This window comes from Morone saxatilis, unplaced genomic scaffold (assembly GCF_004916995.1).
Source record: "Morone saxatilis isolate NCDOM2014 unplaced genomic scaffold, NCSU_SB_2.0 Contig15, whole genome shotgun sequence".
Classification (NCBI taxonomy): domain Eukaryota; kingdom Metazoa; phylum Chordata; class Actinopteri; family Moronidae; genus Morone; species Morone saxatilis.
In genome coordinates this window covers 9045105-9062258 of record NW_023339707.1, presented here as the reverse complement: position 1 = coordinate 9062258, position 17154 = coordinate 9045105, and the positions used below count along the sequence as shown (strand labels likewise).

Below are 17154 nucleotides of genomic sequence, written 5' to 3'. Positions count from 1 at the left end.
TTTGTTGTTGCCATTATTCAACACCATAACTCAGGAACAGAAGGGGAGATGATCATATCAGAATTAAAATGCCTGTTATGTCACTCTAGACTGACTTTTGTCATGTGGGTTACTTCAGGACCATTACCTGTTTACAGTGTAATCTGATATGGCCCACATTTAAAAAGTTATGTGAACAGCCAAACAAAACAAAAAATCTGTTTTGAGCAATTAATCAGAATTGAGCTTGTGTGCCAGTTTAAAATTTGAATGTAAGTTTTTTACTTCCAGCCACTCGGACCTCCAGTCAAGTGACATTCCCAGTGGACTTCTTTGAACACAACCAGCAATTGACAGAGGTGGAGTTTGGGGGCAATGACTTGCTTCAGGTCTACAATGGACAGCAGATCAAACACAGGCTCAACTCCACTGGGATGTATGTGGCCAACACAAAGGTAGAGACATTTTAACAAAATTCTGTGTTAGAAAAAGGTTCTAGAGACTACGTTACGTCATCAGTTGCTGCTGTCTACTGAGAAGTGATAATGGCTAATAAGTCAATTTAAAGAATAGTAGTTAAAGTATCATACAAACACTTTGCCATCTGTGCCTTTAACAACTTTTGTACTCTTTTGTACTGTATATGTGAATACATGTGTAAAAATAAACACACAATCTACAGTCACAGGTAAACTAGTGGCCATACACACTAAACATGTTTATATTCTGGTTGTACTGTTGGATAAATTACGTAAAACACAACAAATGTCATGATTCCGGGTAATTCCTTCTAGCCCGGGGGATTCACTGTGGAAGCGGTCAACAACAACAGTTCAATGGTGATGACGGGCATGCGCGTGCAGGTGGGCACTCAGGCCATTGAGAGGGCTCCTTCCTACGTGGAGGTCTTTGGTCGTACCATGCAGATAAACCTGACGAGAGCCCGCTGGTTTGACTTTCCCTTCACCAGAGAGGAGGCCCTGCAGGCCGACAAGAAGCTGTCCATCTTTAGTAAGAGCAATAATGATTATATCTGGTTACTTGTTGTTGGTAATTGGATAATTTGTGTCACCGGTAGTTATATCCAGTTATGTGGATTATCATTTTTATAGCGACACTAAAAGTTACTGTGAATGTTAGTATTTTGTCTCACGTTTTACAGATGTATCCATCTTTCAACACCAGATTCAGAATTAAATGAGTTTGACAAACCTCTTAAGGTTTCACTGTAAAATAAAAATGTTATTGCTGTGAATACCTCAGCATTTTTGGAACCGCACTGAATGATCTTAAAATACAGTGCGTTTTACTGCTGTCCGTTGAAAACGGTGGAAGAAAAATGTTAATGTGATTAATGAGCCTAATGCATTGTAGGCAATAGTTAACCACTAAGGTAGCATGGTGGGTGTTAGTACAGAAACAAAGAATATTTATTTTTGACTTGGATCATGTTGAATTTGCTGCAGACTGTTTAGAAACCACCTTCTGATGCAATTTCATCTTCCTGTTCATTTTAAAGTTGGAGCATCTGTTGACCCGGCTGGAGTCACCATGCTTGATTCAATCAAGATCTACGGTAAAACCAAGGAGCAGTTTGGCTGGCCTGAAGATCCACCAGAGGACTTCTCCTCTGCCTCGGTTAACAATGTCTGCAGTCCCAATCTCAACCAGGGCAATGGCACCTCTGATGGAGACATAGCCACCCCAACCACCACCAGCGGCAGTGTGCTGGAGAGGTATGAGCTTTTTCCACTTTACGGTTCATAAAGTCAACAGAAGTTTCTCCTGTAGTCCAGTTAACCACATTCATGATCTGATGAGATAGTGTGACCATGTCTGTGACTTTCAAACAGCCTAGTTTGTCACTTTTATATTAAACTAACCTTTGCCTACACAGTCAGATTTTATTTTATATACTATTTATATTTCTACCTTTTAATACTTGTGGGTATATATATCTTTGTGGGCAAAGCAATGAACTGTACTGTTTTATGATAAGATTGGATTTCATATGATTTTTGCAAAATTATGATGTCATTTGACAGGTATTTATTTTGGTGGATTAACCAAAACATTCCCGTGGTTATTTAATATACAGACTGTTTCTTTATCGGTTTTCCAGCTAATTAACTAGATTGTAATATTAATAGAGATAAAGATGTGATATCTATATCGTCCAACCCTAGCGTATCTTTACCCTTCGTGAGTCCATCTATGTAGCCGGAGCTGTTGAGGATGAGCCTGAAGTTTTAACAATGGGGGGGTTGCGTTCTCTATAGAGTATTTAGTGCATGGCTATCGTGAGGTCATCTTTTCTTGCATGCTTCTCTTATGTTCAACTGAATCATTTAATTTCACTTGTTTCTTTCTGTGATCCTCACACTTTGTTTTTGTTCTTTTTCTTTTGCTCCCAAAATACAATAAAAAGTTGTGAAACTGAGTCCTTATCAACCTTGGACCGGTTAGTAACTGCCCTTTCTCTGCTTGTTTGTATGGTTTTGTGCATGTGTGCCAGTTTGTGTGTCCATGCCTGAGACTGTGAACATGCCATGCACCATTTCCACACCTGTACAACAGCATTTATTCTTGCATTCAGTGTTGTTTTGGCAATTAGATCAACAGAGACTGCAACAGGTTGAGATTTGCTCTTTTTTCTGTTTGGCTGATTTGTGGGAAAATCTGCAGTAGAAGCGATGTTGATCTTCTTCCTTAATTTCAGGTTGGTTGTCAGCTCCCTTGAGGCTTTGGAAAGCTGCTTTGCAGTAGGTTCCTCCAGTGAAAAGGTAAACGGATTCATTTTTTTAATTCAAGTAATAACACATTTGACCTAGAGTTTAACTTGCTTGTCTTTACGGAGCATTTTTGACTCTGTGTCTTTAACTCGATGTAGGAGAAGAATAAGGCTGCAGCGCTGGAGTTGGCCACTCTGCTTTTGTCCATGCCGACCCCTGCAGGTGTGCAGCAGCAGACCAAGGGACTTCTTGCCAGCCTGCACACCAGTAGAACTGCCTACCACAACCACAAGGTAAAATTAAATTCCCTGTGTCAGACTGGACCAAAGTCATAACATTTTCCATGCACACAGTGTTTGTAATATGTCCTGTAAAAATCACTTGTGTTCTGTATCATTAGCCCCGGGTGAATGTTCAGTTTTAGATCAGGAAGTGTCACTATGAGCCAGAGGAAATTGAGAATCAAATCCCAATTGTTTGTAGTTTACATTGATGAACCCATTTGTTATTTACCTCAAGGAACCACAGTGGAAATAAGTACAACTGACTGTGATGATGATTTTATGGGAATAGTGTGTGTCCAGCAGTGCAGAAGAGCAGCCGGTGCTTGTTCGTCATCGACACTTAATTTATTAAATGTATAAACTACACAGCAGTTTGTTCAGAAATCAAACCCTCAGAAGTGCATAATGGTATTAGAAACTGATTTCTAAGCACAAGTACTCGTTGTTACTCAGTGTTAAATGTTATACTAACTAATGCAACACTTGTCTGCGCCTTCTTATCAGGACCAGTCCTTGCTGAGTAACGCAGTGCAGTGTCTAAACAGCTGCAGCCGTGAGGGGCGGGAGCTCGACCCTGATGTCTTCCAGAGGCTCGTGATCACTGCCCGCTCCATTGCAATCATGAGACCCAACAACTTGGTGCATTTCACAGAAACAAAGTCATTACACCCTGACTCTGGTAAGGGGCTGTAGCACTTTATGTGTTGATTTATTTATGACTTATTTCATTAAGCGAATGCACTGTAATGATGATTCCACGATTTACAACTGTTGGTTAGAAAAGTGCTTAAATAAAGTTTCAGATAAGACTCATTTGTCATTCATTTAATCATTAATCTCTTCTTAACGCAGAAATGGCAGAGGATGGGCAAAAACATGTGGATGGGGAAAGCTGTAATTTCATCACACAGCTGATGAATAATTTCTGGAAGCTCCATGCCCTAAAACCAAAGAACGCCTTTCTTGCTCCTGCTTGCCTGCCTGGTAAGTTCAAACTTCGGGACCCCCAAATTTGTTATAAGTTACATTGTAAGTAATGTTATTGTTAACATCACTGCTTGTCAGCTCACATTTAAATTTTATGTGGAACATTTACACATAATGTCTAGGAGGAATAATTAGATTTTAGTACTTTATCAGTACTTGAATCAGTGAATATGTTTTCTTTTCCGTTTAAGGTCTAACTCACGTGGAAGCAACAGTAAATGCCTTGGTGGACATCATCCATGCATACTGCACATGTGAACTGGATTACATCAATGTAGCTTCTAAAATCTACATGCAAATGTTACTCTGCCCAGTAAGTATAGTACTTGCATAATAATGAGTCATGACATATAAAATCACTATCACTGGGAAATAATTAAATAAAAATATTTGACCATTGCTGTTTATAATCAGGATTCTGAGGACTCAGGATATTACGTGTCTTAATTATAATTATTCACAATTAAAAATAGAATCTGTTAGATTAACTGTATGTAATACTGTAGCTAAAGGCAGTATTCGCAGACTGTCATGTAACCGTTTTGTATTTGATCCCACTTCAGGACACAGCTGTGAGCTTTGCTTGTAAGCAGGCCCTGATCAGAGTGCTTCGACCAAGAAACAAACGGCGACATGTGACCCTTCCATCTCCCCCACGCTCCAACACACCTATGGGTATGTTGGCACAGGCTGTATACAAAGCTGTGCATGAATGTTTGACTATTAAATCATACAAGTTTTATTGTTGAGTAGTACAAGGCATCAGGGAAATTACAGTTTGAAAAGGTTTTTAGCCAACACATTCCATGCCTGCTCTGTGTAGTAAAACAAACTAAATGTCTAAACAAAGAATTAAAACTTCTTTTGAGGCTCCTATGACCACAAGTGGATTCAGTTCTCTAAAATTTGTTTTTTGATTTCTTTTATTAGGAGACAAGGATGATGATGATGACGACGATGCAGATGACAAAATGCAGTCATCAGTGCTGACTGGAGGAGAAGAGGGTAGACAAGAGAGTCAGGAGCAGAGTGAAGTGGACCATGGTGACTTTGAGATGGTGGTGAGCATAGAGGGCCAATTAAGTCTGCGGATTTGACATTACTCCTGCATTGTTGACATTTTAAGAGGAAACATGCGTGAGCAAGCCCCTGCACCCCTCACACAGAAATCATAAACCATTTAAAGTATAAAATACTAGTGAACCATGTTCTTATTTCCCTGGCATATGAGTTAAACCTCAAATATAAATCTTAGTTACAAACTTTTTTTCTCTTAAGAGGCATGTTAAAGAATTAAATAACACCTTTTGTTTTTCTGCCTCCTCAGTCAGAGTCCATGGTCCTGGAAACAGCAGAGAATGTCAACAATGGGAATCCATCTCCCCTGGAGGCTTTGCTGGCTGGAGCTGAGGGTTTCCCCCCAATGCTGGACATCCCTCCTGATGCAGATGATGAAACTATGGTAGAGCTGGCCATAGCCCTCAGCCTTCAGCAGGATCAACAAGGTAAATAACCAGAAAATACGAAAATGAAGCAATATTTCTGTGCTAACAGAGACTGCCTGAGAGTCTCACTCCACATATTCTCTCCCTGTCTGTGACCAAACAGTTCTCCACTGTTTAGTACAGACTTGAACCTAAAAATTAGACTTGTAGACAGCAGGGAAGAACTGAGCAGCTGATAGCAGATAGTACCACCAACACAATTAACAAATTTTAGCTAAAGTAATTTCTTATAGCTGTGACACTTGTCACAAAAGTGAAACTTGCAGTTATTGAAACGCTCCTGCAACTGAATAAAATAACACTGAATTGTCATGAACATGAATTACCTAAATTTTAAAGTGTAACGTTTCACCCTTGTATGTCAACCAATTCTGGTATTTTATTATTGTTTACCTCAAATGGGTGACCAAATCTTTATCAGGGTTAGCCTCACTTAGGAGATCAATATTTTGGGTGAGTGCTGCTAACATTATGGACATATTTTTGACGTTTTAGGCAGTAGCAGCAGTGCTCTTGGCCTTCAGAGCCTTGGCCTGTCTGGCCAGGCCCCAAGCTCCTCTTCACTGGATGCTGGCACTCTTTCAGACACCACCGCATCAGGTAACAAGACCACCTCTGTGGTAGTATGTGATCAGCAGGAAGCTAGGTTTTTATATCTGCAAGGTCACAGTGGCTTGTAAATCATTAAAAAAAGACATCAAAACATTTTTCTCTTAGCTACAATTTTAAATTAAAATTAAAATAACCTAATCTGTGGCACAACTTGTGGTCTTAGTTCAGTATTTTGAAATTCAAGTGGTTGTTTATCCTCTTTTCAGTGCATCACATTTGCTCAAGTAGGTAGTGAATATATATATTATAATACCCACAATAGTTCAACACGAAAAAACATTAATGGCAGATTGCATGCTTTGTTTTGTTGGTGCACAAGTATACACTAAAATCATGTATCCTGGCCAGATGACCGTGGTGTATTTACTGTTACAGCTATTGCTATGATTTCAGCCCCGGCATCAGATGATGAGGGCAGCACAGCTGCTACTGATGGCTCCACACTGCGGACCTCCCCAGCTGAGCATGGTGGCAGTGTGGGCTCAGAGAGTGGAGGTTCTGCAATCGACTCTGTAGCGGGGGAGCACAGTGGTGGGTGATTTCAGAAAAAACACAACCAAATTCAAGATAGTATTTGTATTTTGTTAGCCTGGTATTCAAACTGTTATATATGCATGTCTGAAATTAGTATATATAGTGTCTATAAACTATAGACATCATTTTGTGTAAGTAAAAATAAATCAGTGTTTCCACTTTGTTTATTTTCATTTGTGCGTGCCTGTGTGTGTACAGTGTCAGGACGCAGCAGTGCATATGGGGACACAACAGTGGAGGGCCACCCTGCAGGCCCAGGCAGTGTCAGCTCCAGCACTGGAGCCATCAGCACCACCACGGCCCAGCAGGAAGGCGAATGTTCAGAGGGAGAAGGAGAGACGGAGGGAGACATCCACACAAGCAACAGGTCAGACCATGACCCCGGGGATGAAAGAAATTTAGGCACAAATGTGCTTTTGCCGAGAAATAAACTGTCATCATGAAGAATGCCACATTAAGCCCAATATGGCACAACTCTAATGGCCCAATTTTTTGTTTCTTGTCAGGCTACACATGGTTCGTCTTATGCTACTGGAGCGCTTGCTTCAGCACCTCTCTCAGCTCCACAATGTAGGTGGAGTCCAAGCCATCCCTTACATGCAGGTTATCCTCATGTTGACCTCAGACCTGGATGGCGAGGATGAAAAGGATAAGGGTGCCTTGGATGACCTGCTAGCACAGCTCATTGCTGAGCTTGGCATGCACAAGAAGGTAACCACACTCTCCTTGTGATGAATCAAGCCTAAAAATGTCATTGTTTTACTTTCCATGTTTACAATCCATGTTTTTCCTCTGCAGGACGTGTCCAAGAAGAATGAGCGTTGCTCCATCAATGAAGTTCACCTGGTTATCATGAGACTGCTCAGCGTCTTCATGTCTCGAACCAAGTCTGGCTCCAAATCCTCTTCTGAGGTACATCCTCTTTCTTTTCTTAATGCAGTTCTCACTGATTTCACCAATGGTTACCTGTTAAATGTCTATTGGAATACTGTTATGTCAACAGCAAGTACATAAAAATGTGTGAGGCACTGTTTTGAAATGTGTTTAAAAAGACAGTCATAATAGTTTGTTCAAAACTACCTTAAAGTACCCGTAAAAGCTAGTTGCATTTCTCACATATAATTTCCTATGTGGCAGAATGTCTCTATGGACAGCTCTTTACTTCTTAATGTCTATTCAAAACTAAGTTACTTGTACATTGTACTACATACCAGGTCCCTCTCCCTCTCTTCCAGTCATCCTCGCTTATTTCGAACGCCACAGCGACTGCCTTGCTCAGCCTGGGTGCTATTGACTACTGTCTCCACGTGCTCAAATCGCTCCTGGAGTTCTGGAAGAGCCAACAGGGTGAAGAAGAGCCTGTGGCCACCAGCCAGCTCCTCCGCCCCCACACAGCCTCCTCTCCCCCAGACATGAGCCCTTTCTTCCTGCGCCAATATGTCAAGGTATCAGATAACAGAAAACCTTCTAATCTTAAAAACTTGAAAAAAGTGATTTTTTTTTTTGTACAAGGAATGTTAATGTAAACTTGTTATGTTTCTCATCTTATTAGGGACATGCTGCTGACGTGTTTGAAGCCTACTCCCAGCTATTGACTGAAATGGTGCTCCGGCTGCCGTATCAGATCAAGAAGATTGCTGACACCAACCCACGTATCCCACCTCCTGTCTTTGATCATTCCTGGTTCTACTATCTGTCTGAAGTAAGCCATTGAATGTATTACTTGTGTGATTTTCCTTTTCAGTTTTTGTCTACACAAACACATTAATACGTCTCCTTTTTTTCTCCTCAGTATCTGATGATCCAACAGACTCCGTTCGTCAGGAGGCAAGTCAGAAAGCTGTTGTTGTTCATCTGCGGTTCAAAGGAAAAATATCGTCAGCTGCGGGATCTGCACACTCTTGACTCCCATGTGCGCAGCATCAAGAAGCTCCTGGAGGAGCAGGGCATCTTCCTCCGGGCCGGCGTGGTCACAGCAACGTCTGGCTCAGCTCTACAGTATGACACACTCATCAGTCTGGTGAGTGTCCTCTGAACAGTCTAATACTAATACAGAGCTGATTTTGTACGTGGAGTATTGGCTATTTATTGTGTGTATTTCAGACGCACTGTTTCATTGTTTTTTGTCTTAGTAAGCTAACATATTCTGTGCCTATGGTCCATTGCCCCCATTTGCTAAATTCTAAATGAATATTCTGTTTGTTTGCTCTGTGATACTGCTGTCAGCTGCTGTAAGGATGACATTTTTGTATAATTTAAGTATAACTTGCCTCTTTTGGTGCAGATGGAACATCTGAAAGCTTGTGCCGAAATTGCCACTCAGAGGACGATCAACTGGCAGAAGTTCTGCATGAAGGATGACTGTAAGTTGTTTTGGATACATTTTTGTAACTGGAAATGAAAAAACCTTTAAGGTCAGTAGTCTTAACATCAGTTCTCTTACCCCTCCTCTTATCTGTTTCTCTTCTCTATCCAGCTGTGTTGTACTTCCTGCTCCAGGTCAGCTTCCTTGTAGATGAGGGAGTTTCCCCAGTACTTTTACAACTACTCTCCTGTGCCCTGTGTGGCAGTAAGGTACTGGCCACCTCCTCCTCCTCCTCTTCATCATTTTCAGGAGGAGGCTCCTCTAGTGCTGGACAGACGGGGGCTTCTCAGTCCTCTCAGAGCAAGTCTTCCAGTAAAAAGAGCAAAAAAGAAGACAAGGAGAAGGACAAAGAGGGTGAGGCAATGACACAGACTTTCCCATACTTCATACTAATCGTATTGTTCAGAAGATGCACATTGAATGCTGGAATAAGCTTGAGCCCCACAATCAACCTGAACAGGATATTTGCGTATCAAAAATGGATAATAGATGCTAGTGTCCTGACTGTCTTGTATCTTTGTGAACTGACCACAGGTGATGGAGTTGGTAGCCAGGAGGATCAGCTGTGTATGGCTCTGGTCAGTCAGCTTAACAAGTTTGCAGACAAGGAGACCCTAATCCAGTTCTTGCGCTGCTTCCTGCTAGAGTCAAACTCATCTGCTGTGCGCTGGCAAGCCCACTGCTTGGCACTTCATATCTACAGGTACTGTAGACATCTAACACATTCAGACATACACAGGCAGCTTATATTAGGCCCAAACTCAAACCCAAAGTGAGCCTGGTTGACATAAGATTGCCTCTTTTAAGTCTCTTAAGTAACTCGTGTGATTGAACATAAAGATGTATGAATGATGGAAAGAAACCATAAATAAATCATTAAATGGCAAAATCACACATCATTGGCCTGTCTCTCTCTGTAGGAACTCCAGTAAATCTCAGCAGGAGCTGCTGCTGGAACTGACTTGGGCCATTTGGCCTGAGCTGCCTGCATATGGACGCAAAGCTGCCCAGTTTGTCGACTTGCTTGGATACTTCTCACTCAAAACCCCTCAGACAGAGAAGAAGGTTTGTTTAAAGGCTTCACAGACTATGGTTGTACTGACTTTAGTAGAGTAATTGTTACAAAATCATAAACATCTTTGGCTGTGCATTGATGTAGTTTGACTGTCTTGCCTAAAGAGCCCAGATTTTTCAATAAACAAATCATTAAGAAGTTAGACAATATTGATAATGTAGTTTTCTTACTGGATTTCTAAGCCTTTTCATCATTCAGCAGAACATAACCGTTGCAATGATATTGTTTCCCTTTTCTTTTCCAGTTGAAGGAGTATTCCCAGAAAGCTGTGGAAATCCTGAGGGCACAGAACCATATCCTGACAAATCACCCCAACTCCAACATCTACACGTATGTCTACACAAACATGCTATCTTGTAGCAATTTCAAATGGTGGACCTCATTTATATAAAAATTGAATGATTTGATGTTTTCTCCTGCAGCACTCTATCTGGTCTAGTGGAGTTTGATGGGTTTTTTTTGGAGAGTGACCCCTGCTTGGTGTGCAACAATCCAGAAGTTCCCTTCTCAGTATGTGCAACACAACTTCACTAAAGACTTCACCAAAAGATACTTAGCTAATATAAATGCTTTTTCACTTGCAAGAGGGTCTTTGTAAGACCCTACAGGCATAAGCAGTTCATTTTTGTTTTAAACATTGTTTTGTGTGTCCTCCGTGTGTCTTCCAGAATATAAAACTGTCATCGATCAAAGTGGACACCCGCTACACCACCACACAACAGGTTGTCAAGCTCATTGGTAGCCATACCATCAGCAAAGTCACAGTGAAGATCGGTGACCTCAAACGCACCAAAATGGTCCGCACCATCAACCTCTACTACAACAACAGGACTGTACAGGCTATCGTGGAGCTGAAGAACAAGTACGTTCCAACAAAGATTTGTCTCTTTCTTTTCACTAATCATTTGACTGTGTAAAGTAACTCAACTTTATTGCCTGTTTTTTTTTTTTTAGGCCTGCTCGTTGGCACAAAGCCAAGAAGGTTCAGCTGACCCCAGGACAGACAGAAGTGAAGATCGACCTTCCTTTGCCTATTGTCGCATCCAACCTGATGATCGAGTTCTCAGATTTTTACGAGAACTACCAGGCCTCCACCGAGACCCTACAGTGTCCGCGCTGCAGTGCCTCTGTGCCAGCCAACCCTGGGGTGTGTGGCAACTGCGGTGAGAACGTGTATCAGTGCCACAAGTGCAGGTAAGCAGCAGGTTTCCTCTGAAGGTCTGATAAGTTTGAAAGACATTGAAGTTGATTGTATTTTAAATTGATGGTTGTTTTCTGTTAGGTCCATAAACTATGATGAAAAAGACCCCTTCCTGTGCAATGCCTGTGGATTCTGCAAATATGCCCGATTTGACTTCATGCTATATGCTAAACCGTGCTGTGCTGTGGATCCTATTGAGAATGAGGAAGACAGGAAAAAGGTGAGCAGTCATCTTTGGTAAATACAGGTGAAAAGGAAATGATTGGTTTGTGTTGAGGAGTGAAGTAGTTTGTCTTGAATTAAGCCTCTATCTCCACCTCCTCATTCACTCTGCATCTCTTAATCTAATATATTTTTGTTTTCCTGCAGGCTGTGACCAACATCAATACCCTGCTGGACAAAGCTGACCGAGTTTACCACCAGCTGATGGGCCACCGGCCCCAGTTGGAGAGCCTCCTGTCTAAAGTCAATGAGGCAGCACCAGAGAAACCACAGGTCAGTCTCAAGACCTCTTTCTAGTATTGGGATGGCAGTGATATATCATATCCTTTTCAGAAAGCCAGTGTTTTGTCTTATTCATTATAATCTATTTTTTTGCCCTCAGGACGACACTGGAGCAGGTGCAGGACTTGGTGCATCCTCTGCTAATGTGAACAGATACATTCAGCAGCTGGCTCAAGAGTACAGCGGAGACTGCAAGACATCGTTTGATGAACTGTCCAAGATTATACAGGTTAGAGAGGAGAAATGGTTAATTTCCCTAGTATGTGGAAATCTTCTTCTTTTTTTTTCCTGCTCACATAAATCTGGCCTATTCTCTGTTTACAGAAAGTACTTGCATCTCGTAAAGAGCTTCTGGAGTATGATCTACAACAGAGAGAGGCCGCCACCAAGTCATCCCGCAGCAGCAGCAGCCATCAGCCCACCTTCACTGCCAGTCAGTACCGTGCCCTCTCTGTGCTGGGCTGCGGCCACACTTCCTCAACCAAGTGCTATGGCTGTGCCTCAGCTGTCACAGGCCACTGTATCACACTGCTCCGGGCACTGGCCACTAACCCAGCCCTCCGGCAGATCCTGGTCCTCCAGGGTCTCATCCGGGAGCTGTTTGAGTATAACTTGCGGCGAGGTACAGCAGCCATGAGGGAAGAGGTGCGCCAGCTGGTCTGTCTCCTCACCAGGTATGTCTCCCAGAAACTACAAAGAACTTAGATTTTTTGTTGATTCTGGCGGCCCCTGTAGTGTAGTGTTTCCACCGCCACTAGTGTTTCTTCCGCCATTTAATTTCCAAATTTGATCCAGTGACAGACGTGAAGTAATGCTAAATGGAAATAAGCAATCTTCTCACTGATAGTCTTGTTTGTTGATGTAGTTTATATAGAATTGTCAGTATTAAATAGTTTTCTAACCAGTTAAAAACTTCTTATTACATTTAAGTAGAAAAGTTTAGTAGAGTTGATGGATAACAACCTGAACTCAATACAACATATCAGTATCCCTGCAAGACCAACCTGAACAACCTGAACAACCTCTATCAATACAACTGTCAAAGCCTGTGAGACTCTAGCAGGCACCAGAAGCCTGGCCGTCCACTAGGGCTATAAAATACCTTGCACAGTCTCTCCTCCATCGTCATCTTTTTGCACTTCACGTCAACCTGATTCATGCAGGGCCGTTACTAGTGATTTAACTGTCTGTTGTGAGCTCGGTCCCTAGGGGCATCACTATCAAGGCTAACAAAGTTGGGACAGTCAAATATCACCCATGCCCAAGTCTGTGTAGATTTTTCCTCTCAGAGACAGATATCAAAGGCAGGTGGGGTCAATGAGGGGAGAGCCGGGCCGGGCGGGAGAGACTTTGAAAGGTCTTTTGTAGGCCTAAGGGAAGGTGGGGCCCCCCCGACCCGTGACAGTCTTGTTGTTGTTCCTCAGGTTGGTCTCACGAAGATGCAATCCCCACACCCGGGTGTTGTATCTCGTTTCCCTGCCTCAGGGAACATTGGTCATATGCATAACACGCTGGCACTAGTACTCAATAAGGTGTTGGAATGAAAGCATATACTGTAGGTCTATATTTACTTAGGTGTGTGTATACAGGGTATTGCAGGTAAATATAATTCCCTCTCTTGTTTCCTTCCATATTTTTGTGCTTCAGAGATCATCCAGAGGCCACTCAACAGATGAATGACCTCATTATCGCCAAAGTGTCAGCTGCCCTCAAAGGCCACTGGGCCAATCCTGACCTGGTACGTCCTCCTACTTGAAGCTGAAGAAATTAAGCAAAAGAGGCATTAAAAAAAAACATCTGCAGAAAATCTAATTTCTATCTAAACCTAATTGAATAATTAAAATAATTCTACATTTTGATATAAACATGATGTCTTTGTTTTTCCAACAGGTTAGTAATCTACAGTATGAAATGCTGCTGTTGACAGACTCCATTTCAAAAGAGGGAGGATGCTGGGAATTGCGGTTGCGTTGTGGTAAGCCTTATTTCCTAATCCCATCAATTCAAAAGATGGTGCAATTTTAAAAGTCTGTTTTAGATTATGAGCCTGTGGCAATTAGCTTCATGTTTATGCCTCAGTCTGATTTACTTTTTTAGATTCCTTACATTGCTATTAAATCCCATTCCTGTGTGTTGTTGCTATTCTGTGTTGTTCTGTGTACAGTATTAGTCTAGCTAATAAACAATATGATGCATCACAATAATATCCTATATATCAACCATCTGTCCAGTTGTCTAATTGTGGTTGAGAGAGAGACATTAAGCCTGACACTTTGTCCTATCTTTTGTCTTCATAGCCCTCAGTCTGTTCCTCATGTCGGTGAATATAAAGACACCTGTAGTGGTGGAGAACATCACCCTCATGTGCTTGAGAATCCTGCAAAAGCTGATCAAGCCCCCTGCTCCCACTAGCAAGAAGAACAAGGTAAATGCGCTATAACTTTGCCATTCAGCTACTGCTCTCTCGTGGTTTTCCTTTGCCTGTCACTGAATGCCTTTTTATTTGATGAATTGGGAAATTTATTTTACATTCTGTATTTCATTTAAAATACATCAGCTCAGGAAATGTAACAATTACATATACAGTGTCTGTCAGTTACCACTTGGTTGTAGCATGTTCCCTTACACAACAGTGTGTGTTTGCATTTGCTTATAGGATGCTGCTGTTGAATCCCTGACCACAGTCAGGCCCTACAGTAATGAAATCCATGCCCAGGCCCAACTCTGGCTCAAAAAGGACCCCAAAGCATCTTATGAGGCCTGGAAAAAGTGTCTCCCAGCAAGAGGTAAGTGATGTGTCTGAACAAATATGTAGTATATGAGTGCAGCAAGATGGTTCTCCTATTTATTTCAGTCAAACAATTAAAATTCATCATGATGAGCTTTTCACTATTGAGTTTATCTTGCTCACCACAGGCCAGGAGTCTGTGTCAAAGCCTCAGGGGAAGACTGAGTTGCGAAAGCAGTACCTGTTGGAGAAGTATGTGTGGAAGTGGAAGCAGTTCATGAGGTCCAGAAAAGGTGAAGGCCTCTTCCCTCGCCTGCTCAAACTGAGCCATAACAACTGGCTGCGGCAGGTACAGAAAATATGTTTTTAATTTAATTTATTCATGCTCTGCTGGTAGTCCTTATTAGATTGATTTGTATGTTTTATTAGAAAGCTAATTAGGAGCCAGTTATTATTTTCAGAAGCAATTTCTTAAATAAAATTGTTGACTAAAGTTATATTTATTGCAGGTCCTTTTCACACCTGCCACTCAGGCAGCGAGACAGGCAGCTTGCACTATTGTGGAGGCTCTAACCACAATCCCCAGCCGCAAGCAACAGGTCCTGGACCTGCTCACCAGGTATGAGCCTCAAACAGAAAACTAGCATGTACTTTTTGGATTACTGTAAGATCAATAATAAAAGTTAATATATACAATGTGATTGGATATAAAATAGTATTGTCATTGTCATTCCCAAGCAAACCACATGCTTCTTTATTGTTAACCAATGTATTAAGAAGTATGAAAACTGTTGAAATGATCAAGACAACTTTTTTAACTAATATCTAGAAAATTTAAATGTAGTTGAGCACAACTTGACCTGACTTGATGTAAAATGACTCTGTGTGTCTTTTCAGTTATCTGGATGAGTTGAGTGTAGCTGGAGAGTGTGCAGTGGAGTACCTCGGTCTGTACCAGAAGTTGATCAAGCCAACACACTGGAAGGTTTACCTGGCAGCCCGTGGAGTCCTGCCCTACATTGGTAACCTGATCACCAAGGTAATGGCCATAAAATTCAAAAGAGCAAAGTCGTTAAATCATTCACTCATTAATTAAGAATATTAAGAATAAGATCAGCATTTTCATAGAAAATCTGTATTTTCCACTGGTTTTCTGGTTTTAAAATAGTTTGAATGAGTTGAAATTAATGGAAATCTGAGCTTAATTTCCAGGACACCGCATTGTGCTTTTTGTACTTGTCATTACATGTTAATGTTTAGTATGCATGCTGAGTATCATACTAATACAGCAAATAAAACTGGATCTTCCCTGTTCAGGAAATAGCCAATCTGCTGGCTCTGGAGGAGGCCACACTGAGTACAGACTTGCAGCAAGGCTACGCCCTCAAGAGCTTGACTGGTATGTTTCATCCTTTAGTCTTGTTGTTTGTTTGACCATGAAACTAGACAAGACACTGTAGATCCTTTTACAACATAAATGATAGACAATTTATACTCCATAAGTAAACTTCAGGCTGATTATTTAGAATGAATTTGAATGTTGTTTTGATGCCTCTTCTTGGTGTGCGTTTGCTGCTACTGCAGGATTGCTCTCTTCTTTCGTGGAGGTGGAGTCCATTAAGCGACATTTCAAAAGTAGGCTGGTCGGCACGGTGCTTAACGGCTACCTGTGTCTGAGGAAGTTGGTGGTGCAGCGTACCAAACTCATCGATGAGACTCAGGACATGCTGCTCGAGATGCTGGAGGACATGACAACAGGTGTGCACAGTTCAACAGACATGTATATGTGTCATGTCAGACAGTCTAACCATTTGCATTTTTGTGTTTTTGTTTCCATACTTCTTAACTTACAAGAAAAACTTAAGTCTCGTCATAATTAGGAAGATGCTTAAATGATTTGAATTAGTTGAGTGTTTTATTTCATTGTTGTTTTCATATCTCAATATAAATGCATACATGCCTCCTTTTTCTACAGGGAAATATATCTTGTATAAAGCCCATTGTATATTGTATAGGTTAAAAACATCAACATTAAATTTAGTTGTCCTGTCCTGTCCTCAGGTACTGAGTCTGAAACCAAAGCCTTCATGGCAGTGTGCATAGAGACTGCAAAGCGGTACAACCTGGATGACTACAGAACACCTGTGTTCATTTTTGAGAGACTGTGCAGCATCATCTATCCAGTGAGTTACCTTTACCCTGGTGCATTTGATTTATAAAAGTCCTACAGAATAAAGCTTGAAAGTGTAGCTGTGAGTTTGTTTTCATCTGGACTCTTTGTTCCTCCTTTGTGTTTAGGAAGAGAATGAGGTGACAGAGTTCTTTGTGACCCTGGAGAAGGATCCTCAACAGGAGGACTTCCTGCAGGGCCGCATGCCAGGAAATCCATACAGCAGCAACGAGCCCGGCATTGGCCCTCTAATGAGGGACATCAAGAACAAGATCTGCCAAGACTGTGACCTAGTGGCGCTGCTTGAAGACGACAGTGGCATGGAGGTAAAGGCGGATTTATAGTTGTGTGTAGGCTCTGCATTGAGCCTACACAGTGACCTAGTTTGTTTATGTACTACAAACAATGGCAACGCTGTACCCATGCATGGCATCAATTTGCCGCAGAAGTATAAATCAGGCTTATAATTTATTTTTTT

General features: G+C 41.6%; 1 protein-coding gene across 8 annotated transcripts in view; it reads left to right on the top strand.

Annotated features, from left to right (window-relative positions):
* ubr4 (ubiquitin protein ligase E3 component n-recognin 4) overlaps nucleotides 1–17154 on the top strand; it is a 49326-nt gene that overhangs the window by 25236 nt on the left and 6936 nt on the right. For 4 of the 8 annotated variants that reach the window (XM_035657537.1, XM_035657532.1, XM_035657538.1 and 1 more), the window contains 43 exons: nucleotides 271–434; nucleotides 774–990; nucleotides 1499–1715; nucleotides 2408–2440; nucleotides 2699–2762; nucleotides 2870–3004; nucleotides 3500–3674; nucleotides 3848–3979; nucleotides 4174–4295; nucleotides 4546–4657; nucleotides 4913–5043; nucleotides 5310–5487; nucleotides 5983–6087; nucleotides 6493–6630; nucleotides 6832–7000; nucleotides 7140–7344; nucleotides 7432–7545; nucleotides 7848–8078; nucleotides 8186–8335; nucleotides 8426–8653; nucleotides 8918–8996; nucleotides 9110–9352; nucleotides 9533–9701; nucleotides 9919–10063; nucleotides 10318–10403; nucleotides 10496–10583; nucleotides 10742–10935; nucleotides 11028–11267; nucleotides 11356–11494; nucleotides 11644–11769; nucleotides 11879–12007; nucleotides 12103–12452; nucleotides 13426–13516; nucleotides 13669–13753; nucleotides 14076–14203; nucleotides 14435–14564; nucleotides 14695–14855; nucleotides 15016–15125; nucleotides 15404–15545; nucleotides 15824–15905; nucleotides 16091–16264; nucleotides 16568–16689; nucleotides 16805–17002. In XM_035657537.1, the coding sequence (XP_035513430.1) occupies nucleotides 271–434; nucleotides 774–990; nucleotides 1499–1715; nucleotides 2408–2440; nucleotides 2699–2762; nucleotides 2870–3004; nucleotides 3500–3674; nucleotides 3848–3979; nucleotides 4174–4295; nucleotides 4546–4657; nucleotides 4913–5043; nucleotides 5310–5487; nucleotides 5983–6087; nucleotides 6493–6630; nucleotides 6832–7000; nucleotides 7140–7344; nucleotides 7432–7545; nucleotides 7848–8078; nucleotides 8186–8335; nucleotides 8426–8653; nucleotides 8918–8996; nucleotides 9110–9352; nucleotides 9533–9701; nucleotides 9919–10063; nucleotides 10318–10403; nucleotides 10496–10583; nucleotides 10742–10935; nucleotides 11028–11267; nucleotides 11356–11494; nucleotides 11644–11769; nucleotides 11879–12007; nucleotides 12103–12452; nucleotides 13426–13516; nucleotides 13669–13753; nucleotides 14076–14203; nucleotides 14435–14564; nucleotides 14695–14855; nucleotides 15016–15125; nucleotides 15404–15545; nucleotides 15824–15905; nucleotides 16091–16264; nucleotides 16568–16689; nucleotides 16805–17002 (6431 nt within the window). The remainder of the gene's footprint in view (nucleotides 1–270; nucleotides 435–773; nucleotides 991–1498; nucleotides 1716–2407; nucleotides 2441–2698; nucleotides 2763–2869; nucleotides 3005–3499; nucleotides 3675–3847; nucleotides 3980–4173; nucleotides 4296–4545; nucleotides 4658–4912; nucleotides 5044–5309; nucleotides 5488–5982; nucleotides 6088–6492; nucleotides 6631–6831; nucleotides 7001–7139; nucleotides 7345–7431; nucleotides 7546–7847; nucleotides 8079–8185; nucleotides 8336–8425; nucleotides 8654–8917; nucleotides 8997–9109; nucleotides 9353–9532; nucleotides 9702–9918; nucleotides 10064–10317; nucleotides 10404–10495; nucleotides 10584–10741; nucleotides 10936–11027; nucleotides 11268–11355; nucleotides 11495–11643; nucleotides 11770–11878; nucleotides 12008–12102; nucleotides 12453–13425; nucleotides 13517–13668; nucleotides 13754–14075; nucleotides 14204–14434; nucleotides 14565–14694; nucleotides 14856–15015; nucleotides 15126–15403; nucleotides 15546–15823; nucleotides 15906–16090; nucleotides 16265–16567; nucleotides 16690–16804; nucleotides 17003–17154) is intronic. The other 4 variants (XM_035657540.1, XM_035657539.1, XM_035657535.1 and 1 more) reach the window with 3 other exon arrangements.